Source organism: Periophthalmus magnuspinnatus, chromosome 1 (genome assembly GCF_009829125.3).
Source record: "Periophthalmus magnuspinnatus isolate fPerMag1 chromosome 1, fPerMag1.2.pri, whole genome shotgun sequence".
NCBI lineage: Eukaryota > Metazoa > Chordata > Actinopteri > Gobiiformes > Gobiidae > Periophthalmus > Periophthalmus magnuspinnatus.
In genome coordinates this window covers 24,238,461-24,264,404 of record NC_047126.1, presented here as the reverse complement: position 1 = coordinate 24,264,404, position 25,944 = coordinate 24,238,461, and the positions used below count along the sequence as shown (strand labels likewise).

The 25,944-nt window shown below is 39.7% G+C and overlaps 1 protein-coding gene across 1 annotated transcript in view; it reads left to right on the top strand.

Annotated features, from left to right (window-relative positions):
* The window catches only part of grin2ab (glutamate receptor, ionotropic, N-methyl D-aspartate 2A, b), a 252,602-nt gene extending 226,658 nt beyond the window's left edge, over positions 1–25,944 (top strand). The window contains exons 16-20 of the mRNA XM_055221615.1: positions 5,699–5,937; positions 16,026–16,212; positions 18,688–19,259; positions 20,395–20,651; positions 25,008–25,944. Of these exons, the coding sequence (XP_055077590.1) occupies positions 5,699–5,937; positions 16,026–16,212; positions 18,688–19,259; positions 20,395–20,651; positions 25,008–25,944 (2,192 nt within the window). The remainder of the gene's footprint in view (positions 1–5,698; positions 5,938–16,025; positions 16,213–18,687; positions 19,260–20,394; positions 20,652–25,007) is intronic.

Here is a 25,944-nt window from a genome sequence, read left to right as displayed (position 1 = left end):
ACTGTCCATATTCTGAGAATGAGAAAAACTGACATGTGTCCTCTATTTGCAGGTTTAGGCACTGGCAACCCAAGTGCAACTGTGATTGTAATACCTTTTCTAAACAATAAAAATGAAGACTACATAAAGAAAAACCAAATTAACTTTTTTTTAATGCTATATCAACTTTGGTAAAGCTGGAAGTGGATTCAAACCTTTGGCTCAGTGCACATGACCTGCATCACATGAACAGACAGTTGGTTTGTAAAAAAAACAAACAAACAAACAAAAACCAATAACCCACAAATCTTTACTGAATGTGGACAAAACATGAGTCTGAGGTTCAACTCTTATATACAATCCCCTCCTTCAACACCAACCCATTAAACTCTATTTACCAGTTCACCTCTTCTCCGCCTTTCCATCACTGTCCCCCGCACCCTTACCCGCTTTCCCGCTCACCGCTCTCCCCCCACCCACTTCATCATGATCCCATCACCGAGCAGACGTGCACACGCATCTTGGAAAACCCGGGATTGACTGGGGGCCGGAGCAGTTGGGTTTAGCCCTCTCGGGAATTCACAGACAATAAAGACGTGCGCAGCGCCGCAGGATGAGGCTGGCCGTCCAGATTGGGTCAGAGATGCAGGAGTCCATGTTGACCTAATGGAATAGGAGCGGACGTTCCAGGGGTTATCTGGAGTAATTGACATCCAGACTGGGAGCCGTCACTCAACTGGGGGTTTAAATGCGCACTGTGGAACCTTTTCTACTGGAGGGTCTGCCACAATGATACAAAACAGAATGTGGGTTCTATTGCTCGGGCGGCCATCTTGTAAGCCGAACAAGAGCAAAATTCTGATTGAAAATAATGTAAAAACAGGGCCAGAAAGTTCACTGATTAAAGTTTTTTAAAGTGAGTTAAATATATGCACTTTAACATGGACTTTAGTTGTAAAATATAAATGTAATGAACTGCAGTATGCTCATGTTACACCTACATCTGTTACATAAGATATTGTTATATTTATTTATCTAGTTCTTGCTTGATTGCGCACTGGTTAGATGCTAAAACTGCATTTTCTCGCACTGTACTTGTATAAATGCAATGACAATAAAGTTCCATTTGAATCTGATCTGAATCTGACATATAATAATGTATTTGTGGTAGAGATAGACGATATTTGGGCTTTTAAGAGTATTGGGTATCGGCCTTCGATCTCTAGCACAAGCCAATATTTTGTTTCGATCAATCTGCTGCCTAAAAAAGTTTTATATTAGCACTTTAATATGAACAAGTAACTCTTATAGGTTTGTGGTTAAAAAAGGGCTTGTGGTATAGTTAAATTACATAAAAATGCGTGTCTCTGTCAGAGCATTTTTTCCTCTGAATTATCAAATATTCACCTTAAAAACACTGCACTGGTCTGTACACTATGCAGAATTGTGTTAATATACTGTATTTACAAAACACTGTTAACTATTCTGTTTATTTCATGCCTAATACTATAAAAATACATTTATTACCTAAAATGAAAAGGATTTGTTCACATTAGTTTAGCAGAACATGGGCATTAGATAAAGTACAAATACCAAAAATATCATTTGTCGAAGTGTTAAAGGGAACATTAAAATGAAAAATCCCTTCTTCCCACACACTGACTACTGGAACTGGACATTCTTTACTATAGGTGACCATGGCAACGATCTCTCTAGTTCCTCATTTATGTCTCATTGGTCGGCCTCATGCTTGTCTCCATAGAGAAGTTATGGTTTTTCCCGGAGTGTTGGAAAGCATGGCATTTAATTGATCTATCTCCATGGAGACGTGCTGGTGATGCCGCATGTTAAATTAAATCCAAGGTAGATGGAGGTAAAGGACTAACATCTCCATGCAAACAGACAAGTTGCAAAAAAATGACAGTGTGCATTTAAAGAGATCTTAGAAAACTGTATACTTTTTTGGGACATTCTTTTCTGTATTTTAGCCTTATGAAACTTTAACAAGGACACATCAGTCCAATCGAGCCCAGTTTTTACAAGATTTGAACCAGTAATGTGTTATATTTAAAGGTAGCAGTAGATTTGCGACGTTCCTCCATCCTCAGGCCCTGTAAGGCTAGTCTCTAATGGGGTTTTTTTTGACAAAATTGGGATCACTATTCAAAAGAGAGACTACTCAAAATCTATTATTTTAAATGGCCACCACCACTACTAGTATTATTCCTTCCATCACCGCCGTAATCTCTTGTTTCCATCTTCTGCTGACCACTCCAGAGGAACCATTAGAGGCCTTCTGGGGTCCATCTTTTATTTAGCTCTTGTTTGAACTTTGAAACCTATATATAGGATCTGTTAGTAAACTGCTTCTACTTCGGTTCTCCTTCAGCCATTCCCCTGCTCTTCGGATTGGTGGATAAATGCGGGATGTGCTGGAGCAGGGGACAGGATTAAATAGGCCTAGTAAACAATGCTAGTTTAGTAGTAGCAGTTGTGGGAATAGCAGAAATGGCATGAGCATAGGTCTTTTTGCCTCAATGACAACGCTAATGTTAATCGTGAGGCTTGCTAATTATTCAAACTGAAGAGTCCTACAGAGTTTAAGACCAATGTGGTACCAGTCGAGCCATCAGCACAGGGAGAACACCTTTGAGAAAGAAATAAAGCAGCAGATGACCGACAGATTTAGAGAGTCTGGTCACATCTGCTCGTACAATACAGCTGTGACTGAGGCAAAAGTATGTATTAAAGTCTGGTGTTAAGGCAGTAAAAAGGGTTAAATATTGATTACAGTGAAAGATTCAAAGTGATTTTAAGTTAAATATAGCGATAGTTTATGTTGAAATGTAAGTAAGAGACACTTTGGCTCCATCTTGTGGTTGTATATACTGCAGAAGTGGAGAGTGAGGTATTCAGTAGGGGGAGCTCTTTATAATGGAAGTCAATGGAGAAAAAAAAAAAAAGTAGAAAAGCAGCAATGGTAAAGTTGCAGGAAAGAGAACAATCTGATGATCCTGAAGAGATATTGTGTCATATCATCACACATTCATTGCAGGAACTAATGAACAAAACAAATAATCAAACAAATTCCAGCCTAAGAAAAAACATTTTCCTGAGACAAGCATGTGATTAACCCCCATCAGAAAACACAGTGCAAAAACGCCAATGTTTTATTGTTTAGTATTTGTTTTAATCAAGTATCACTGTTTACATTGACAGAATGCAGACACAATGTACGAGGATGTCACAGCGAAGTGTACACAACACAAACTGTAAATCATCACAACTAAATGTGAACAATGTTTATGTAATTTACTTTAGAGAAAGAGAAATAGAGAGAGAGAGAGAGGAAAAGAGAGGAGAGGAGAGAGAAAGAGAGAGAAGGAGAAGGGTGCAGCCATCCCTGACCTGAGCTCACACACTCATAAGTCTCTATTACCACAGCTCCACCTCACTGCTCCTCCTATGACCAGGAAACCAGGAGAGGCCACAAACACTCTCACAATCACAGTCATAGTAACTGTTCATACACTGATACTGCGCATGTACAGCACCAGGTCAGGTACAGCCACTGGATACTCAGATAAAGGTCAGGAGCCAATGTGTATCTAAAGATGAGACAATCTACTATTGTTGAATGATGCAGTGTTTTGTAAACTGCATGTGTAAAGTCAGAACAATATCACATAAAACAGTACAACATGGTACATTTATGTCACCAAACATTATTCTCTTTGACAGATCGTACGGAAGGATTTGTTTATATATAATTTAAAGCCTGATTTATTAAAGTCTTAACTCAAAAAAATTGAAGTGAATTTTTAAACAAATTTTCAATATGATTTAGTTTACTAAAAAACTATATAAGATATCTTAAATACCTTATTTATGTGTTTATTTAAATACATTTTTCAGCTCAATGTGTCCCAGATATTGGCATATTTTTCACATAAAATGCTACATTTTTATGTAAAAAATATAGATTATGAAAAAATATAATACTTTTCTTTTTGAATTTATGTAAGTACAGTACAAAACTACAGAAGACATTTCTCTTCTCTAAATTTAAGGCGATTCACCAGCAGTGAATTTTGGTGGAATTTGATTTGTGAAAATGAAAGTGAATTTTGAAAGGTGGTATCACATTTATTGATAGTGATTGCTGCACTTTCTCGCTCGTCTGATGGCTGAGGTGTATTATCAGGTTGGAGATGTGACCTTTTTGGCAGGTGCAAAGGTTGACTTGGCTGTTTGGACAGGTGTTGGCAGGTGATGGCTGGATCAATACAACCAGCTGGCTCTGAGTAAATGGACAATCTCAGGGAGGTAGTGCACTGTGGACTGCAGCGCTCTGCAGACTGAATACTGACATTCCAGGTGTATGTAGTGTTGTTCAGTACTAGGGACTAAACACCTAAACTCCACCTACAACAACATCACATTATATTTTTATCCATTTGTTACCAGAAAGCTGCAGATATATTTACTTTGCACTAAAATTGCCAAAAAGCATTAGGAACAGTAGACAATACAATTCAAACATCATGTAGTGGAAAAAAGGTGATCTACACCTGATCAATACTTTTTGTCGATACTTCCCAAACACAGCATAGTTTATGTGATGAAATGATTTTATTTAGCGTTTATTTTCTGAATTTGAAATTGAATGTGAGCTTTATGTGTATATGCCACAGGGCAGGTTGATAATCCAGGCATTGTATAGAATCCCTCCTTTAGGCAACAGATACGTTTTATTGTGGATTTTTTAAATACATGTTTTTGCAACTCTTGTTGGATTGACAATATCATTATCGGGATACTTCAAAGTAATATTGAGATATAAAATGTAAAATACACTAACAAAAGTTTTCTGTTGCCCCATTATGGCCAACAGGTCTATTTTTTATTTTATATTATTTTTATATTGGACGTTGTCTTTGGTTTTACCATTAGTAAAAATGTAAGTGAATGTTTGTGTGAAAATGCTGCTAAAAACTAATGAATGAGATTAGAGCTGTACCAATTAATGGAGTAATCATGACTAGCCAACTAAAAATAAAATAATTAAAAAAAATATATATTCCTAATCCTATTCTGATAATCAGAATAGGATTAGGCTCATTAGACTCTCAAACACATAGAAAGACCTTTTATTAAAAAAACAAAACAAAAAAAACCAAAAAAAAACCAAACACAGTGGCACTGTTAAGAAAATGTCAAAAAAGATTTCTAAATTTTATCAGTAATACACACTTGTAAAATACTCTTTTTAGAAGCCTTCAGTCACCTCAGCCTTTATTTAGTTGAGAATGTCTCAGTACAACAGAAATAATCATTGGACTAGTTGTCTAATCGAAAAATTAATCATTGACTTGTCGACTGCTAAAATAATTGTTAGTTGCAGCCCTAAATGAGATGAGCAGTGAGCTACGTGAAGGCTAAATCTACCAGAAAAAAAATATTGACAACTATTAAGACATGTGGGGAATGGACAATAACAAAGAGCACGCTGATGTATCCACTGAAACAAACAATGACTGAAACATTTACTTTGACTTCACCAGAGATTTGGCCATTAGGCACCCATTAGAAAATAGTGATCATTTCTTACTTTGCCTGTAACATATATATAGTATTATACGTATTATAATTTGTAAAGAAAAGAAAAAGTTATGGAACAACACATGCGCTTGAACCCTTTGTGTTGTTCCCGTTGCAGGTGAGATGGAGGAGCTGGAGGCACAGTGGCTCACCGGCATCTGTCACAACGAGAAGAACGAGGTAATGTCCAGTCAGTTGGACATAGACAACATGGCGGGGGTCTTCTACATGCTCGCCACTGCTATGGGTCTGTCCATTCTCACCTTCATCTCCGAGCACCTGTTCTACTGGAGGCTGCGCTACTGCTTCACTGGTGTGTGCTCCGGGAGGCCTGGGCTGCTCTTCACTGTCAGCAGGGTGAGTAAAAGAGCGGGCAAATTTAAATAAGCCGCTAATCTGATGTCAGAGGTGGGTAGAGTAGCCAAAAATTGTACTCAAGTAAGAGTAACATTACATTAAAATAAAGATTCCTCAAGTAGGACGAAAGGTATGATGCTAGAAAAGTACTCTGAAAAGCTCAATTTCTTTATAAAGAGTACTACCCTCTTATAGTTGTTACTATGATACTAAAATTGAAAAGTCTACTTTTGACAAACCCTAATCTGTTGAATTTGTAGACATTTATGTGTGTGCTTGTTAGTAGATCGCACTAATGACATATCATTCGATACATGACATGTGCATTTATCATGTGTTTGCCTGACAAGTCCAAAATCACATCTCAAGAGCCTTGGTCACACGTAATGTTGAACAAATGAATGATTGTCTAATCCCTCTATCTAATCACACCCATCCGTAAAAGTACTGAAGAAGTGTCAATCTGGATTCAAGGCATGTCATTTGTACTGTTATTATTTTACCTTTTCACTACTGGGGAACATTTTTTTAACTGTAAAAGTCTATGACTTAAAACCTTATGACCAATTCATTGTTTCATTTATTGCAACCGGTTTTTGAGATGATTCTACATGAAGTTTATTTGTGCCAGTGGCATGAATTAGTTTTAATATTATTGGTTAATATCACTGGCCTTCTTGTTTAAACTTTTTTTATTTTAATTAAAAAAATTTTTTATTTTGTTATATTTTATTTATTGTATGTATTTATTTATTTACTGATCATTAAACAACACTGCAAAAATGATTCAGTCCTGCTCGCAGAAAGAGGAGTTGTAAAAGTAAAGCAGCAGTAAAAGTAGTAGTAGTGACAGTAGTAATAGTTATAGAGCAGGCTGAAACGATTAATCGAGTAATTCAGTGACTAAAACCAGTGAAATAAAAGACCGCGACGAGAGAGGAAAACATGGAGGTTAAAGTGAACGGCACATGGAGCTAGTGCCACACAATGACTCTACCTCAGTGCAGCAGACAGAGCTCAGAGATCAAATACAACACCACAGGATAAACACATGAACATGTTTAACTCTCATCTGAGCTCAAGTGAAAGGACACAAAACTTTATTTTCTATTAAACAAAATGAATTCATAGAAACTTTAAGTGTAGTTCACATTTAATGTTTCTGTTTTGGGGACATACTGATGTGTAATTATCTTTCTATCAGAAAAAAATCTTTGCTTTTAAAGATGTTTTATAGAAGGTAAAAATGTATAGATTAATTGAGTCACTGAAAATGAAAATAACTACATAACATAACTAAACTAAAATAATAGATAACTAATAACAAAACTAAAATAATAGATAGCTATAGCCCTAGTTATAGTGTTATTAGCGGTCACAGTAGTAGTAGTAGTAGTAATAGTAATAGTAGTAGTAGTAAGCTTTGCATCTAGCATAGCTTGTTTGGAAATAGCTTAATATGTCAATAATTAATTTGAATATTTTAAACCAAACGCCTCCTGCCCTCTACAAGTGCAGAGGGCAGAAGGGAGTAAGTACTTAAATGAGGAAGGTGGCGTTTGGTTTGAAGGCACAAGTACGTGAAAAGTAGAACTTGTTCATTTAATATTTTATCAACTGACATACCAAATTTCATCAAAAATAATGGGCCTATTAGCCAAGGAAAAAATATGAAATTGTGCATGTGCACAGTAAAAAGACAAAATTTATAATGCATTAAAAAAGTCAAAAGAGCTGTTCCTACAGCACATCATGTCCCTGTCTCCCCCCAGACACACTGCAGTCCACTGCCACCGGATAAAAGATACACTTGATTCAAACGTATGGATAAAGGGATGTAACCATGTCCAAATCTCTTGGTAGGATATTTTCATGATATGCATCTCACGGTATGATATTTATTGCAATATTTTTGTGGAGACTAACAAAATTGTGACTTTTTCCTTGTAAAATGCAGTGACTTTGGTTCTGTCATAATCCAAAGAACTAAGATTTAAAAGTGCTTATAGCACTGAAACTGCACAAAGGATCATGGTATATGTCGTTCCCTTTGTTTTATGGCTCATGCTGAACCATAACAATGAATTTAAGCAAAAAGACTTGAGCCTGTCTCATAATCTTATTGTGAGACTTTTAGCGATACAATCTCACCATATTTGGGTTATTGTCACATCCCTAATGCTTAATACAGCTCAATCATGATGGATATAATTCTTCCCACATCTTCAGTGGCCTGAGGTGCTGCACTATCAGACTCTGTCCTCATCTGTCCCTCGCTCCAGTCCTTACTTCCTCGTTTGCAGACACACTTTATAATTAGATGGAGTCACTTGGACCCTGAGAGTTTTATAATATATGTGTACTGGAGCAAGACACATTTTACTTTATTACATGAAATATTCTGCTACAGCCCCTTTAATACTTAAGATGATACTGCTGCTTTTGCTGCTCTGTTTGTATTGCGTAGAAATAGAGGCAAGTTTAGTATCAGTTTACTCCAGAGTGCAGTTAGTATTTAAAAAAAAAGAAACTAGTTCTTAGAGCTTTAGTGCAGTAAATGCTGCAGGTATACAGAAACTCAAAACTGTAACAAGACTCGGACGTGCTACGATAACTGATAGGACTCATGCCTCTTTAGTAGGAGCCGCATCTTTGAGTAGTTCCGCTCAGAGTCTTATTCTTGGTTATAAGGCACGTTTCACAAAGGTGTATTACATAACGTTTATTGCTAGGGCAGGGGTCGGTAACCCACAGCTCCAGTATTTAATTGAAGTGTATTTTATTTGTCTTAGTTTTGTTTGTTTTTTTTGTTTATTTATTCTAGTTCTAAACTGGAAGATCATTGTGATATTGAAATATTCATTCATTAAGATTTCAGAACATCTATTTGCGGATTTTAAGAACAAGAGTGAAATTGTGCAGAAAATCAGATACATATGTGAGCAGCTATTCTCCACCATGAATTATCTTAAAAACTCTGCTCACGCCTCACAGACGACAGCTCACAGTCCTGCGTAAAGATGAAATGACTTCATACAGCCACAATTTGCAGACGACGTGCAGAGGTTCAGGAGCAGATCTCCTATTAACCAGGTGAAATAAATATTTATGCAGATATTTTGCAAATATTTATTTTTCATCGTTTAGTGATATAGTGTATACAATATATACAGTGTTATTCTCAGTTTAGATGCCAAAAAGTATTTGCGGCTCCTGCTGTGGGCCGACAGCAGCACGGCTCTTTGTTGTGATGATATTTGCTTTGATGTTAGCTTAACACTGCAGTTTTCTAACGAGGAAGTCAGCAGTCTTGTTTCTTTAATTATGTCATTTTAGATCAATATTGTGATTTAAAATGATAACATAATGATCCAAGGGTGTCATAGATTATAACTCTATACCAAACACAAACACAGTATCTTTAATGTCTTATTGTGGAGTCTCATCACTTTGCAAAACTCTTTCCCCCCTCATACCCCCCTCCGCTGCCTCTTCTTAACAGCTTTCCCTCAAACGAGCCCATTCTAATGCACTTTAAATGACATAAACCCTGTCTCTTCCCATTAATTATACAAGCCGATCCCCGATGATTGCATACACTTTGAGCTCTTTGTGGTTAAGCCCAGTCAAATCCTATTGAAACAAGTGTCACCTCAGATTTATCTCTTCTCTCCTGTCCTTTTTACGACCTCCATAACAGCCTTCTTTTCTGAATCGTATCGGCAGAGGGGACTTGCCAAAATTGCATCCGCCCCGTGTGCCCCCTACCATCTTTCAATGAGCCCGTCCAAATCGCATTAAATGTCTATTAAGTCTTTAACATTTCAGTGTTCACTTTTTAAAAGATATAAACGTTGTAAGTCCCTGTGATAGTTAACTATGCATTTTCTGGGTGTTTGAAGTAGTGATGTCATGATATCAAATTTGTGAGTTCTGATTATTGTGAGGAAACCAAATGTGATTTTATGATTTTTGATAAAAAAAAGAAAAAAAGGAAATTGACATCAGTTTTTCCTTGGTGTGGCAGTGCTGAAAGTCAAATGTCATGGGACTGGAGATTTATTATGTGTGATGTAGCCTGTTTTATGATATTTATTTAATTTAGCATAGTGGTGTGTAGTCTGTACATTAAAATATTAAGTAGGGTTGCGACTTTGGATTATTTTAGTAATCATGTAATCTATTGATTATTTACTTTGATTAATCGAGTAATTTTATTTTTTTTTTCCATAAAATATTCTTAAAAACATATTGGGGCCTGGTTGGAGGAGGTGGGGCCACGACATGGTCGCTCACAAACACCACTTCTGTTTATCTTGTGCGTGGAGAGGATCAAAGAAAGAAGGAAAAGTGAATGAGCTTTGCACTAAACAGCGAATCCACGCTCACCTTCACTATGGACAGTGACAGAGACAGAAGTTTTGAATCCTCATCCCCTGTTGTCCTCGCTCCTTCACACTGTTTAATCCATAAACTCACAGAGGAGTATCACAGTAGGACTCATATCTGCCTCATTATTTAAGAGATATTTCTGCCAGTGGTCTTATTTTCTCTGCTATAGCGTTAACGCTGCTGCGCCACATGTAAACAAACAGCCCTGTGTGATGATATCACCGGCCGTGGCTCAGGTCGGTGCAGGTGTGAGTGTGGCCATAGAACTCCACACAATCGTGCTTAAGCATGGTACAGTTCAAAAGTTCCAGTGTGGATCTAAATACACGGCTCTCTTCACTGTTGGGCAGTCCGTGCTGTGCAGGCTCCATGTGCACTTCATTTGCTTCAGTTTCACATGGTTTTAAAAAAAATATATTATAATTAAACAAGTCATCAAGGCAGTAAAATCTGAGTTGAAGCTTTTTAGTTATAGATTTATTCAATGAATCATTTCAGCCCTAATATTAAACCTCCTTATATTGTACATCTAATTATTGTATTGCACTATATTATGGTATTATGCAATTATGGGAACTGTGCAATGAGTGAAGTGCAAGTTTTATTTTGGCCCTTCTGTGACCCCAGCCCTTGGGACAATGGGCAGAAATGAGCCTTTGGCTATAATCCGGTGTGTTTACATTCAAGTTGTATCATGTCTGTTCATTAGCATGCATTGTCCCAATCAAACAAATAAATAAAATTAAACTTAAAAGAACAAGGCAAAATAAGGAATTATGTAGCTTCTGAAATTAATTGACTTCCCATATGCTAATATTTTCGTTCATCTCTTCCGTCACACAGCCTCACATAAGTCTCCTTTGTGTTCCCATGTTGTGTGTCAGTGCACTCAGAGATGGCCCCTCCTCCTCCTCGCTCCAGAGCGCCAAGTAGGCCTGTCAGGATTGAAGGGCGATGTATTGCTGAAGTAAATATAGATGATAAACAATACAATACTTAAGTAAAATATAATACTTAAGCCAAACTATAAAGCAGAATTATTCACAGAAAGTATTCTTGATGCACAATATTAAAACACAAGTGCCAATAAATAAATAACATAATACAACACTTAAATAGTTATTTTGTATCTATAATGAGTCATAGAAGCTCATAATTCTACACTCTACAGCTCAAATCTCAACATAGAACAAAAAATAACCAAAATTGTCCCACTCTTGCAAGGAAAACATAACCACGATAAATATTGACCCCAAAAAGTATTGTTCCATCTGTTATGACCAACATGAACCACTACAACTGTTTTAATGAAATTGTGGCATTAACAGGTGTCCCAAAATGTGTGTAACACGTGTGTATTACACACATTTTGGGACACCTGCTTATTCCCAGTTTACTGAGACAAAGAAATGCCTGGGCTCCACACACATGCTAGTGAGTGACTCTCGCTGTGCTACACATTGCAACTTAAGAGACATTTCTGAGGTATACTGTACTGTAAATTCCAAAACTCCTACCGTAGCCAAAAAATTTCGCGGTAGTTGGAAAACCAGTTAATCTTACCATCTCTGATTGAAGTGTCCCTCGTTTTAGTCGATGTCATGCTAATTTCATAGATTAAATGCATAATAGTTTTTATTTATTTTTACTGTGATAAATTGTATGTCATTAATTCATGGATTTATGTTTAAGATCAGCCTTTCTCTGAAGGGAAATCTGTCCTCTGCATTTGACCTCTCCTTCAGTCTACTGGACCAACCTGTGGAGCAGTGAGACTTGGTCTAGTCTTGGTCAGGACTAGGGTTGTCAAAAGTATTGAAAATCAGATACTAATTGATACTAAGGCTAGTATCGAAACTAGATACTCATTTGAGCAAGAATCGATATTTAAAAACTCACATTCACAAGACAGAAAGGGACCTTTCCTAAATAGCTTTAGAATGAACTTGAGCTGGTTTTGAAATACAATTTTAAATGTTAGTATTGTGGCACCAGTCAGGACAACCTCACAGCCTTAGCTGGAGGATTTGACCCATTGTGCATCTTTTGGGTTGCTTGGAGGAAACCCACCTAGACATGAGGAGAACATGCAATCTCCCCACAGAAAGTCCCGGGTGACCTGGAAGTCGACCGTGGAATCTTCTTCCTGTGAATTGAGAGTGTCAGCCTCTCAGCGTCTCAGCCTCCATGATCTGGTTTGGGGCTTTGGGATTGAAAAGTACAACATGGATCTCTACTCATCCTTTTTATTCATTTATGTTTAGTTTTTATCATTCAACTTTTAGTCATTCGGGCTACTTATAGTTTAGTTTAAAGGAACAGCATGTAGCTCATACTCTTACAGTTTAAAAAAAAAAAGATACTACCTGGGTTGCTAGTGCCTAAACCTGCATATACACATAAAAGTTTTTTCTCAGTACATTAACACTGTTGCCAGAACTGGCACTGAGTGGCTCAGTGGTTAGAGTGTTGGTCCCCCAACCCGAAGGTCGGAGGATCGAGTCCCGTTCGGACCAAGTTCTGTCGTTGTGTCCTTAGGCAAGACACTTCACCCACATTGCCTAGTATGAAAGTGGTGTGTGCGCGAATGTTAGGTGGTGGTCAGAGGGGCCGATGGCGCAGATTGGCAGCCTCGCTTCTGTCAGTCTCCCCAGGGCAGCTGTGGCTACAATAGTAGCTTACCATCACCAAGTGTGGAAATGAATGAATAATGACTATAGTGTAGAGCTTTGAGAGGCTTTGACAAGCCTGTAAAGCACATTACAAGTGTAAGGCATTATTATTATTATTATTATATGGTGTACATGCCCAAGGAATAGATTCGATACTAAATACTGATCACAATGCCACAATGATAATATAAAACACTCTGCATTTAAATAGAACAGCATTTTTACTTTCTTTTATATTACCATGTGGCCTTGTAATAGTTCTAATACAACTCAAGATCATTCTACAGTTATTCAGGAAAGGTTCATTCATCTAGTTTTAATAATTCAATTAAATAGACATTATTTTGTAAAGCCCAAAATCACAACAGCTGAACGTGATCATTGATTTTACCAACAGAAAGTTAGACAATTAACAATGAGACAGATATTGTTCAGTAACAGACAAGCAAATTAATCATCAGAAAACAAGCAAATGGATAACTCTCCCAGAACATCCCCTGTCCTTAGACCCTCCTTCTCGGCAAGGAAAAACTCAAAAAGTCCAGTGGGAAAAAGAGAAACCTCGAGGAGAACCACAGTGAAGGAGAGATCCACTCCCTTGGACAGACAGGCTGCAGACGTGTCCAGGATTAACACAGATAAAGTTCACGTTTATGGGACGGAGGGAGGCTTATCTACAGCAAGATAGTGGTCAGGTATATTAGTGTAGTATGTGCTTGTTTTAGTGCTGGTTAGTATCCGATTTTCGATACTTTTGTCAACCCTACCCCCCTCCAATAAGCCAGTCCAAATCTCTTTCCAAGTATATTAGCCTTTCACTGTAACACTGCCTGCACTTGGCTTACTCTACTATTAAAAAAAAACAGATTTGAGAGACTGGCAAAGCGCGTGTCAATGTTTTCATCTGCTCACAAGGACAGAACAGCTGGGGGTGCGAGCTGCTGCTAAACATGTGTGAAAAAGGAAAAAAAAGCTAAGTGCCATGTAATTTAGTTTGCGAATGGCGCCGTGCTATTGAGGTTACAGTAGTAGACAGATTTGTATGTTTGAAGCGTTCGTGCCAGCCAAACAACAAGCAAGTGCACAATTGATGTCGAGATTGCTCCGAACCAGAGCAAAAATTACCATGTCTTGACGCAGGCTAGAGAATGGAAGGAAAATGAAGGCTGGATGTGAAGATAAAGTGGAAATGGTAAATGTGGCTTTTACATGGTGGTGTAGAATATGTATCTATATACAATAGGATATAGATTGAATTGAAGAATGGGATGTGTATATAAGTAAGCATGGGCCCAGTCCTATGTTTTTACAGGGTTTGGAGATTTAATATATTTGGGGGGAAATTAAGAGTTTTTAATCCCGAAGGTTGTATCCCTTGTTAGGGTTAGGGCCATGATTGTAGGATTAGGGATTTGTTGTAGGATTAAGCCCTTGTTGTAGGCTTAAGTATAGACCCTTGTGGTAGAGTTAGGGCTTTGTTGTAGGGTGGGGCCTTTTTGCAGGCTTAAGTGTAGGCCCTTGTTGTAGGGTTAGGACCTTGTTTTAGGGTTAGGATTTTGTTGTAGGACAGGGATGTCCAAACTATGTATCAGGGGCCAAACCCTGCCCTTACACCAATTTTTATTGGCCCATTAGGAAATTTAAGAAAATAGACAGACTTGATATTAATATTTAAAGCCTGAATAAAGGTGTGTTGGCACAGTTAAACTCAGACGTGGCCATTTAAATGATTTCCTGCAAATACTGGACAACATAAGTCTGTCAATTATGAGGGAAAACCATTACTACATGGTTAAAAACTTATATAAGTCAGTTTAATATATGTCCCCTTTAGTGAAAGCTGCCGGTATTAGTAATATGTAGTTTGCATTTACTTCCTTTGTGTGGAAGTCTTTGTTCCAGTAACCGTCTTGTTTCCCCCTTCAACCTAAGACGTGGACAATAGACCCTTTCAGGACTGACATGTTCAGAATTGCTGCACACTCTGCCTCGTACTGATATGAACATTCTATCATGTCCAGTTCAATAGGACAGTAAAATAAAAACATTCATTTTGATGTTTGTGGACAGCACAGACAAAGGGTTGTTGCTTACACGTTTGTGACATTTGCCAACATGTAATAACAGTCAATCTAACTTCCAGCTTTAGTTTGTAAACTTCACAAATGTATGCAGCATTTGGTGTGCTTTATGAAATAAAAATATAATAAAATTGTCAAACTGGTTTGAACTGCCATATTTTTGGGGCATATTTGTGCAACATGACATAGTAAATCAATAGTTATTGCGTGGCAATTATGTTTGGTCATTTTGGCTGTTAATAATCTACACATAACTCATGATGTTACTCACATGTGGTCAAGTGTCTGTCAGTTGCCAATACAGCACTGGATTTCATGGTTCAAACCTTTCTAAGGAAAAAGTATAGTCTACCTTACTTAACATACAATGTGTCACTTTAAACACTTTAAACATTTTTTAAAAGTCCATATTCCCTTCAGTCTCCCTCTTTTCTCTGCTCTGTCTTTCCTTCACCTTCAATGCCTTTGTCTGGCCGATTTACCTCAGATAATCCTGTCCTTTGTCAGACCAGTAGAACTTTTCAAACCGCCCTACATTTCTAATACAGATGACAGACCCTTACACACCCAAAAAAAATAAAAATAATAAAACACTTTCCCTGTATCCTCCATTATTTATGCGTGTGTCTGTGTACGCTTTTATTCCGGACGAGCTGCGACATTTCACACATTAACTGTTCGACAAACCCCTGCGCGCTCTTCTGGGTTGGGGCAGAGGTGGGGGTAAGGTTGGGGTAGGGTTGGGGTGGGGGGCTTCCTGGAGTAGTTGGCCTTGCACTCAGAGACCTCTCTCCACTGACATCATCAAGTAATTGATGATGTCAGCAAAAAACTGCAGGAAGTGTTGAGAAAGACAATATGAGCTTAAGCTGGAGTAATGGAGAAGACTGCAAAACCTGTGAAAACACTTATAATATTAACCCTCCCTCTCTGTGTGTGTCAGGGCATCTGGAGTTGTATCCATGGTGTGCACATTGACATGAAGAAGAAGTCCCCAGAGCTGGACTTCAGTCCCCAGGCCAACATGCTGCACCTGCTCAAGTCAGCCAAGTCCATCGCTCTGTCCTCGCCCAAGCGCAACACCGTCCTACTGCAGCCTAGCATCCTGGACATGATGAAAGGTAACCACGGTAACACTCATCATGGGGCTGGGTAGAAGGGCCCATGAACAGGCCGGTTTTTGGCACAATTTTGATAGCTAGCCAAAATATTAAATATTAAAACATATTTATGAATGCATTCATTTTTGTCAAGATAGCTCTTCTCTAACTTGTGTTGTACGGGGCTTATTAATACAGCTGGCAACATAATGTGGGCATCTTGAAAGCCCTACTGTTTTTCACATTTTCCGTATGTAAATCTATTGAAGAAAGTTGACCTCACAGCAGGAGTTTGACTCTTGGTGGTTTAGGGATTTCTGTGCGTTTGTATGTTCTTGTCTGAATTTATCTGTTTTTTTTTGTCTTTTTTCCCTCATCAACCCACAACATGCACAGTAAGTCCAATCTTCCAGCTAAGTTAGTCCTGACCAGGCTCATTATCATGGAGATGAGTCCCAGAGCACAGTACTGTGGCGCCTACTGCATTGAAGGATGTTGGTGATTCGATATTGTAAAAAGTTTACAATAATATTATAATAATAAAACTCTTCATAATTTTCAATCAGTTACAGTCCCTTAAAGATTATACTCATATACCTTTACATACTACTTTTTTCGATTCATAACATTTATGCTAGGCTCCTTGACGGGGAAATGTATTTTCTATGTCACTCTAGCCCATCCATCGTGCAGCAGAGATGACATCTTATGAGCGGCATTATTACACGGCACTATATTAAAGGCGGCCGTGTCAGTGTCAGATTGTAATAATCCCGTCACGTTTCACGGCCATCACAACGAGCTTAATCTAAATGAGTGTCATCAGTGTAAAAGAGCCCCCACCCTCACCTCCCACCCCCCACTGACGGGAGCACGGCTGGTCGGCATGGCAAGACTCTAAATCAAGACAAGAATGCTCCAATGCACCGGGAAATGTGTGATATGGATAGAATATGATTACGGCTAAATCAGAATTCATATTGGCAGAAGGTTAAAGCTACATTGTCAGGAGGGAAGCCCTGTTGAGTTTAGTCATTAGAAGTGATAAAGTTTAGGAGCAAGGTTATTTTTTAGGGCACGAGTTATGGTTAAGGTTAGGCTTATGGAAAGGGTTAAGGTTTGAGTTTGATTTAGCCGCCCCATGATTTCCGTCCATAATGATATTAAATGATCTCAACATGGAAACAAACAGGTGACACCCAGGTCTCACAGTAAGAATGTTTTGGGGTTTTTTGTTTTTTTTTTGGAAGGGGTTTGCATTTGTTTTAGCAATAAATTGAAAAAGATAATCGATAGATAGAAGTTAAATATCGCGCTGTGAACATTCCAGGCAAAGTAATACTACCTCCATGCAGATAAGTGGATGGTAAAGTTTAGTAGGGTTTAACTTGTCCTCCATCTCCATTTTAAAACTCAGGTCTTCAGAATGTCATCATGTGAATGTGGCCTGTGTAGACTTGGACAAAGTCAGGTGGGGTGTAATTACTGCTGTGATTGGAGTGTGCAGTGCGTTCTATGGGGTGACCGGGCTCTCCTTGCACACCCTGTAATCCCATTGAGTGTCAGCCTCAAGGACACAGTACATTGAGGAATACATTAGCTGTACCGCGTCTCGAGCCAGGCTAGACCACGCATTAGCATGGCTAATGGAAAGCATTACCCAGCCAAAGACTTACACAGAAAAAAATTATAATCTCCCAAGTACTATATTCTCAAAATTCTTGCTCGATTGCTTGATCAAATTGGAAGAAAAAAGAAAGAAACTGCATTAAACTATTACTATTTAACTTAATCATGGACTTATTTGAGCTTTGTGAAAATTTTGTGACCAACTCAAAAACAGACCTGGAGTTGTGTTTTGTTTCATTCGCACATGTTTGTGTAATCCTTTATTATTAATCTGTTTACTTCTCTAAAGTTCAAAATGCTCTGTTCAATTGTGTGATGTATGAAGTGCTAGTTTTTAAGTTTACAGCTACCAGCTAAGGTAAAACCTTTTGGAAATTCCAGGGCTGGATTATCCAAATATTCTAGTGAAGGAGTAAAGAGTTTGAATCACAATGCAACACTTCCTGTATTATCCTGTTCCTGTTTTCTGTTTGAGAAAATAACTCTGCAGGATTTGTGCAATTTATGCAATAACATCTAAATGGACCCAAGCATCTCCACATGTTGAGCCAATATTCTAACCTCTCATACATTAGGCCACATAAGATTGGTTGAGAATGTCTGGGGATTTGTATGTTTGTGGATGTCCCTCGCTTAGATCTTGACAGAAATCAGTTTTGCTGTTTTGAAAATAGAAAATAAAAAGTAAAGTAAAATGTACAAGTTTTTAAACTACTTGTGATCAACTGTACAAAAAAAATCTGCATAATAGCAATCATAATTTTGCCTGCCCTGTCTCAATTAAAGACCAATAGTTAATTATGTCATCTGAAAGCCGCAATAGAAGTTTTTCACTCATGCTTTGCTGTGCATCCATGCTATCTTCTTGTCTCCTAGGTAACTCGCTCCACGGCCTGCCTCCGAAGGGCCCCGGTCTCTATAGCAACGCCGCCGGTCCGCAGGGCTTCCTGTCACTGTCCACCGGACGCCACAAGAACCTGCTCAACAACGCCGCGCCGTTCCCCGGGCAACCCAAGGGCCCGCCCCTCCAGACCAGCCCCAACAAACCCACCACACAGCTGTCAATCACCAATGACAATGGGCAGTCACGCCTCGCTGGTCCCGCCCTGGCAGCATCCAAACCAAGGGCCCTGTGGAAGAAGAGTGTGGAGACGCTGAAGACCCAGCCGGCAACAGTCAGTCCAGGGGCAACACAGAGTCCAGGGGGGGCCGGGGGGACAGGGGGACCAGGGGGGCAGGGAACCGGACCACCGCAGATGAAGACCCAGAGATACCTGCCGGAGGAACCCCCGCACTCGGACATATCGGAGTGCTCCAGCCGGCCCCCCTCCCACAAGGACTCAGACTCCATGGCGACCAGGGGCGGGTTCAAGCCTGTCAATCAGCTGAGGAAGCGGGGAGGAGGAGGAGGGAGCGTAGGAGGGGGAAAGGCAAGATTTTTGAAAGACGTCCCATGTTGTACTGTTAAAAAAAAAAAAAAAAAAAAAAAAGTTGCTACTTGCCCTGCTACTAACTACTCATTTTATTATGATTCTCCAAAATCAACAAACGTATAATCCAAGTGTTCTCAGGTAAAATGGAACATATTTCAAAGTGCTCTGAAATTATTTAAAAAGATATGATATAATTCACAAACTAGGATTTTACTTTGCCAATATGGTGCAACATAAAACAATGAATAATAACTGTAAATATAAACTATAATAAGATAAAGAAAAGAAAATCCAACGCATAAATATGTTGTTTGTCCAATGATAACCTTTCGGGACGTTTTTCTCTCAATAATTTAAAATTAAACTTGGCATAGCACTCTTAGATATAGCAGTTCTCCAGATCACTCCACACTTCACTTATAATGGTGCTGAAACTGCCAACACATTCTGTAAGTGCCACAAGCTGAAAGCAGCTAAAAATCAACAAGAGGAACTGAGGAACAAGAGTGCTTGAAGACTGAGTTTCCAAATTCATAAATTGCTTAAAAAATTCAACTTCCAAAAAGCCATCCTTGTCAAAAATATATGCTCCATTTAATATTATAACTGTTTTATTTTATTCATTTTCAAAAGTATTCATGGAGATTGTGAATATGCCGCTCAGAATTTTAAGTGATAGGACACATATTATCCAAAATGCACTTTTCTGAGCTTTTAACCACTATAATGTTCCCTTAACCTGTTAAGTGTGATGTCACTTCCGGGTCCATCAGCTGATTGAAAATAATCAACATATTTACAGTGTCACAAGAGACTGCAGTCGTAACACTAAAACGGTTTAAAGCATGGATCTATGGGTATAACTGTCACAATGGGAGGTTGAGGTAAGAAAATAGGCTAATCTAAGGTAAGATATTGAGATATACACACTAGTAAATCCAAAGTTAAATACAGTATTACTACATTTGATACAATTAGTAGTTAAGATACATTTTTGAAGGGTAATTGTCTCATGTTTGATTAATAAGGAACAAAAACAAACAGAACTCAGCTGCGAAATTTCTGGTTGGACCCGACAACGCTAAAGGTTACCATAGCGATCACTCCACTAGTTTTATCTTTTCTGACTATCCTTTTCCCTCCTTCCCAGATCTACTCCATAGACTCGGACCAGGCCAGCCTCCAGTCTGCGCCCCCCTACCAGCGCGAGAGCCAGGGGGGCAGCGAGGAGCACCCGTACCCTCCCGACCTGTTCCCCACTGAGAGCACCACATACGCCCACTCCCCCCAGATGGACGCTCCCATCCTGCAGCTGAGTGCCAGTCTGCTCCACCACAGCCACAGTGCAGAGGCAGACCTGCACTCACTCAAGGACAAGAAGTACAGCACCTACAGCACCCACAGCAGGTGCCTTCCCCTCCAACCATCAAACAAACACACCCATCAATCGCACCCACCCGGCAGCTACACCCACCACATCTGTTACTCAAAATAAAAAAAACACTATAATTAGACTCAGTACATTGTTCCCCTTTAATGTGTGCAAAGTCCATCTTGGCATATTCCTGTTTTTAGACAACCACAAACTGTATAATCGAAGCATTTGGAGCTAAGAGCCATATTTGAAAATCTGAGAGATTACCTGATTGGTCTGTTATAAACGTTCAAATCTTGCTTTACGAACAAAATAGCGCAATAAAAACACCAGGATCATGTCAAATCATTTCAAAATGTTCAGCTGTGGGTTAATACGAACATTTTAAGACCAAAATGACGAGTCTGACAGCAGCAGTTACAGAGAGACGGGTGATGGTTTTTCAATAGAAACAGATTTGGAGCCAGTCGATGGAGCTGAAACGCGTCTGTGCTCGCTTCCTATTTGAAACACGGCGGTTAGTGCGCTAGCTACGTTCACTTATATGTACAGTCTATGGAAGCAACCAAAATAAAAAGTGCTGGTAGCAAAGACTGAACTGGTAACTTTTGAGTTAGAGGACACTTTTCTTTTCAGTCGTTTACCATGATTGAAGCCTATAGACTGGGGCCTATAGAAAAAGTTACTACACTTACACCACACTTACACTAAATTACTACACCTTAGAGTTATCTGTAAGTTGTTTTTTGTTGTTGTTGTTTTACACGTTCTTCCTCCAAAGTGTGAACTCCAAACCACATGCTTTTACTGTAGACCTGATTATTGACAACTGCATCTCGTATTTGATTAAGTGAACAGCGCTCACTTAAGACGGCTGCTCCTTTATGGTCACTGGTCTTTTACTTGTTTTATGACCCACATTAAAACACTAACACTGAGCTGCAAAAAGGTGGGCATCAAAATGCTCTTTAGAGGCCTGTCCAATGACTTCGACTTTTAGTGAAATCAAGGGCAGTGAGGTATTCAGGGACCTGCTAAGAGTAGGTTGTTTCACTTTGCACATTTAGGAAAAAAGTTACACTGACACGGAAAGAGTTAGCTGTCAATCATGCAACCTTTGGGTTCTACTGTATCAATGAAAATAAAACTTTGAAAAATATATAGACATTTGACTAGATATGTGTCTGCTATTCAAGTTATTCAGTGGATTCAAAAAGCTTTCAGTCCGCTTTTAATTTCTTCAATTTTACCATAATGTTGCTACTAAATCTGATTAACATTTTAACTTAACACAAAATTTCATATAACAGAAAATCAAGAAGTCAGCTTTTGGTAGAAGTAGAACCTAAGAAGTAGAATGTGCTGTTTAAGGTGTGACTGCGACAGTGGGTTTCTAATGGATGGACAGGACTGTACAGATACATAGTGTAAGCAGCTCTGTCAGCATCTAATTTTAAAGAGCTTTAACGTCCACAAACCAGCAAGTAACACTGGTGAGGTGTTAGCATGCTTGTTGTTGTTATAGCAGTGTCCTGGCTGCAAAACTCAGCTCTGCTTTCTGAAAGTTGTGAAAAGCATTTGCGGTGAATAATTAAGATGTGGAAAGTGAGCAACAAGGACTGCTGCAAACTGTTTAAAATGAACGACTTTTGTTTTTCACGTCTTTAAAAGAACTGTATGGAAGTTTGTGATTTGAAATGATCTGGAGGTTCTGAGCTTTCATGAGGCCTGTCCTTAAACTGAGAATGAGCTAATGGCAAATTGATAACTATTAAAAAACAACACAATCCGCATATCTTTTTTATTGAATTACTTTATTTATTTATTTGTATGTAATAGTTTTAAATTATCCATCAGCTTCGAGACCAAATAAACACAGGAGTAGCGCTCAGTGAAGTCATACCCTCCTGTGTAAAGTTTGAACATGTTGTGAGTCATCCTCCATTTGCAGCTTGTTGGAGTTGGTTGTACATTTATTTTTTATGATAAATGGTGACAAGTTAAATTTGCATTGAGCGCATGCTGGCAGATCCCCAACTCCAAAGGCCAAAATTACAATATTATACAATGCTTATGAAGGGCTGTGTAATGAATCAGATTTTAATCAGGATTGCAACTTTTGTCCCAGTATAAAAATCAATAAATAACATTCTGTAATTATAACTTACTTTTTTCTGTAATCAGGCAGTATTTATATTAATGCATTGATTTAGCGTGGCAGCAAACGGGCCTAAATATAGTAATAAAAACTTAGCATGTGTCATTCACTTAAATCAATAGTATTATTTCCATACATATATATTATTTTAAGTTGTAATGTGTATTATTTTTTTTTCCCTAAGCGAAAACACGGGTACTCGTTCTTACACCTAGCCCTTACACACAATTTGAAAGACCTGAGTCGAGTCTCCTCATGCCCTTCTTGTTTATATGATCAGTATGTGGCCTAACTGGAATCGCTTTTTTGTAGTTGTAATACATGAAATACAAACATTTCCAAGATCACTAAAACAAACAAACATTGCACAGAAACACTTTAAATCTGACCATCAGTTCTGAACATGAAATATTGTGTAATTAGGTTCTAACACAATTAGGGCCAGTTCCACCTCTAGCAGACCGGATTGCCCGGATTAGCGGCATGGCAGTATCCAGCACCGGAGCCCTGTGGAGTGGTCCCTCTGCTCTGATCTGCGCTAAATGTGGCACTTTATGATCACAAATGCAGCCAACTCATTTCATTAGCTGATAAGAAGAGCATAATGAATGAGCAGTACACCCGCCTGGCCGCAGACAGGGCAGGGACTGGGAGCTGCAAGTGCCCGTGTAACCTGCTAAACATGAGCGTGGCATGGGGCCCTATCACATTCATTAAGCCATGTTAAGTTGGATTAGAGCCAAACAAGCTAGCTTCAGGACAAATCGTCTGTTAGAAATGTCTTCCACATTGGAGAGACGTGTTACAAATTAGCAGCTGTGACATTGGATTGTGCTCAGATTGAATAGCTGTACATTATGGTCTATGGCCCTCCTGCACGAAACAGAAAGTGGGAGGGACCAGCGAGCCAAGTAAGTGGGTTTATTTCACCAGTGGCACAGGTTTCCAGAACTGGACAATTGTCTCCAAGTTCAGAGTAACATTGAAATATGGGTCAAATGGAGAAAACACATTTTCCTATGAGAAAATCAAGCGTGCCTATAACTACAAACTATAGGAAAGGTAGAGTTTAAAGGGCCCATATTACTTTATTTTCTGAAGTTTTTTCTATGTTATAATGTTGTTTTTTGAGTTGTGTTTTGTTTAGATTTTTTTTTTCTTTCATACACACATTTAACACACAGACTCTGCATATTTAGGCTTAGTTCTTCTTGAGTTCTTCTCTCAAACAAAAAAGACTCCACCTTGTGATGTCATGTGGTAATACAGGAAGTGTTCCAGTGTGTTTTTATAGTCCATACACCTTCAATAGAATAATTTGGATAATTTCACTTTTGGAATTGCCAATCTCTACTGAGCTAAAGGTAAAATGAAGCTGTTAACTTGAAAACTACCACTTTATGATGTCACAAGGTGGAACGGAGCATTTAGGGATATGTGTCCTCTAAGTTTGAGGAAACCCATCCAGTGCAATATGTAACTTCAGCTTCAGCAAGTTACATATTGGGTATGCGTAGGGATTCTTCTCCAGATAGCTAGCTTGTTTCAGGAGTACCTAGATGGAGGATGTTTTGTTGTGGCAAACACCTAACACCTAACAAAATCAAATCATGGATCTTCTCGCTATAAATTAGGCTGCTTTACCACTGTGCCACCGTCAAATTACCCATAAAAATTACTGCTATACTACTTAATTTCATTTTTATTGACATGTTGTTCCTTTGTCTTTAGTTTTGGTTGACACACGATATGCACAGTGACCCTTGGCCTCATTATTTGTGAAGTCCTGTATGCACACATTCATAAGGGGCAGTGCATTTGCATATGTGACCAGAAAAAGGCTCTGAGCAGCTGAAAGGTCGCCTGGCTGTCTGTACAGACCTGACCCAGTGCGTGTTGTACACAGCCTCGTGCCTCCTCGGCCCCCTGCGTGCGCTCCATTCAGCTGTTCATTGATTGCAGCACAGAGCAGACCTCGCTCACAGCAGGGACGCACCATTCTCTCCAAACAAGCTGTATCTGGCCAGGATTTTAATATGCATTTGATCTTTTCTCTGGTGGATGAAGGCTTGGCTCACTGTTTTCTATGAATACTTTATTGCTGTTAGTATTCATTTGACCCGTCTTACATAAAGTGTCTTGTTTTCAGTTTGCATATATCATGGTTTTGAAAGGAGGACAATAATCCAGATCGATTGCCTGACTGAAGACTGTTCTTTTGTCTCCACAGTGTGAAGGACAAAAGCGCAGGATCATTTGACACGGCAGGCACAGGCACACAGGGGGTACGGCCCGGCCACTGTCGCTCCTGTCTGGCCAAACTGAGCGGGTACTCTGGCCTGTACACTGTGCGTTCCCCCCAGGCCCGCTGTGACGCCTGCGCTCATTTGGGGAACCTGTACGACATCAGCGAGGACCACCTACACTCCCACTACCAAGCCCACCCCGTGGACATGTTCACCCACTACATGCCCCAGGCCGAGCTGGGTCTGGTGGGCGAGGGCGACGGCCTGGTCAGCCACTTTGAGCCCTCGCCGCCCTCTCCCTCTGCCCAGCAGCTGCAGCTGAGCCGGCAGCACTCGTACGAGAACGTGCTTCCGGACGGCATCCCGGAGCGCCAGGGGCACCTGCGGGGGCTGGGGGTGTCTGACAGAGACGGGCTGTGCCTGGACGAGGGAGCCTATGCTAACGTTCTCACCATGCGCTCAGACCGGCCTTACAGCAGCCGCAGCCCCCCCTCACCCTCGCCCTCTCACCACCACAGCCTGGATGCACCCATGCCCCTGCCCAGGCGCTCAAAAAGCCTCTTTCCCGATAGGCCCTCTCAGAACCCTTTCACCCAATCAGCTTCTGGCACTGCACAGCGAGAACCCGCCACCCAGCCTGTGACACGCCTTCCACAGAGAAGCTCCGCCCACGAGCTCTATAAGCAGCGTATGCCGCTGTCGCTCACTCTCGGGAACCACGGCACTCACCATGTCAACCAGCTGGGCGGGCTGGACCAGCAGGTATTCTACCCTCCACAGGAGCCCCCGGTGGTGGCCTATATGGTGCCCCCAGCCGCTTCTCAGCCAATCAGCTACGTGACAGCACCTCGGGCCTCCAGTGCCGGGGGCAACAGGCCACGCCTCTACCGCCGCATGCCCAGTATTGAGTCTGATGTTTGA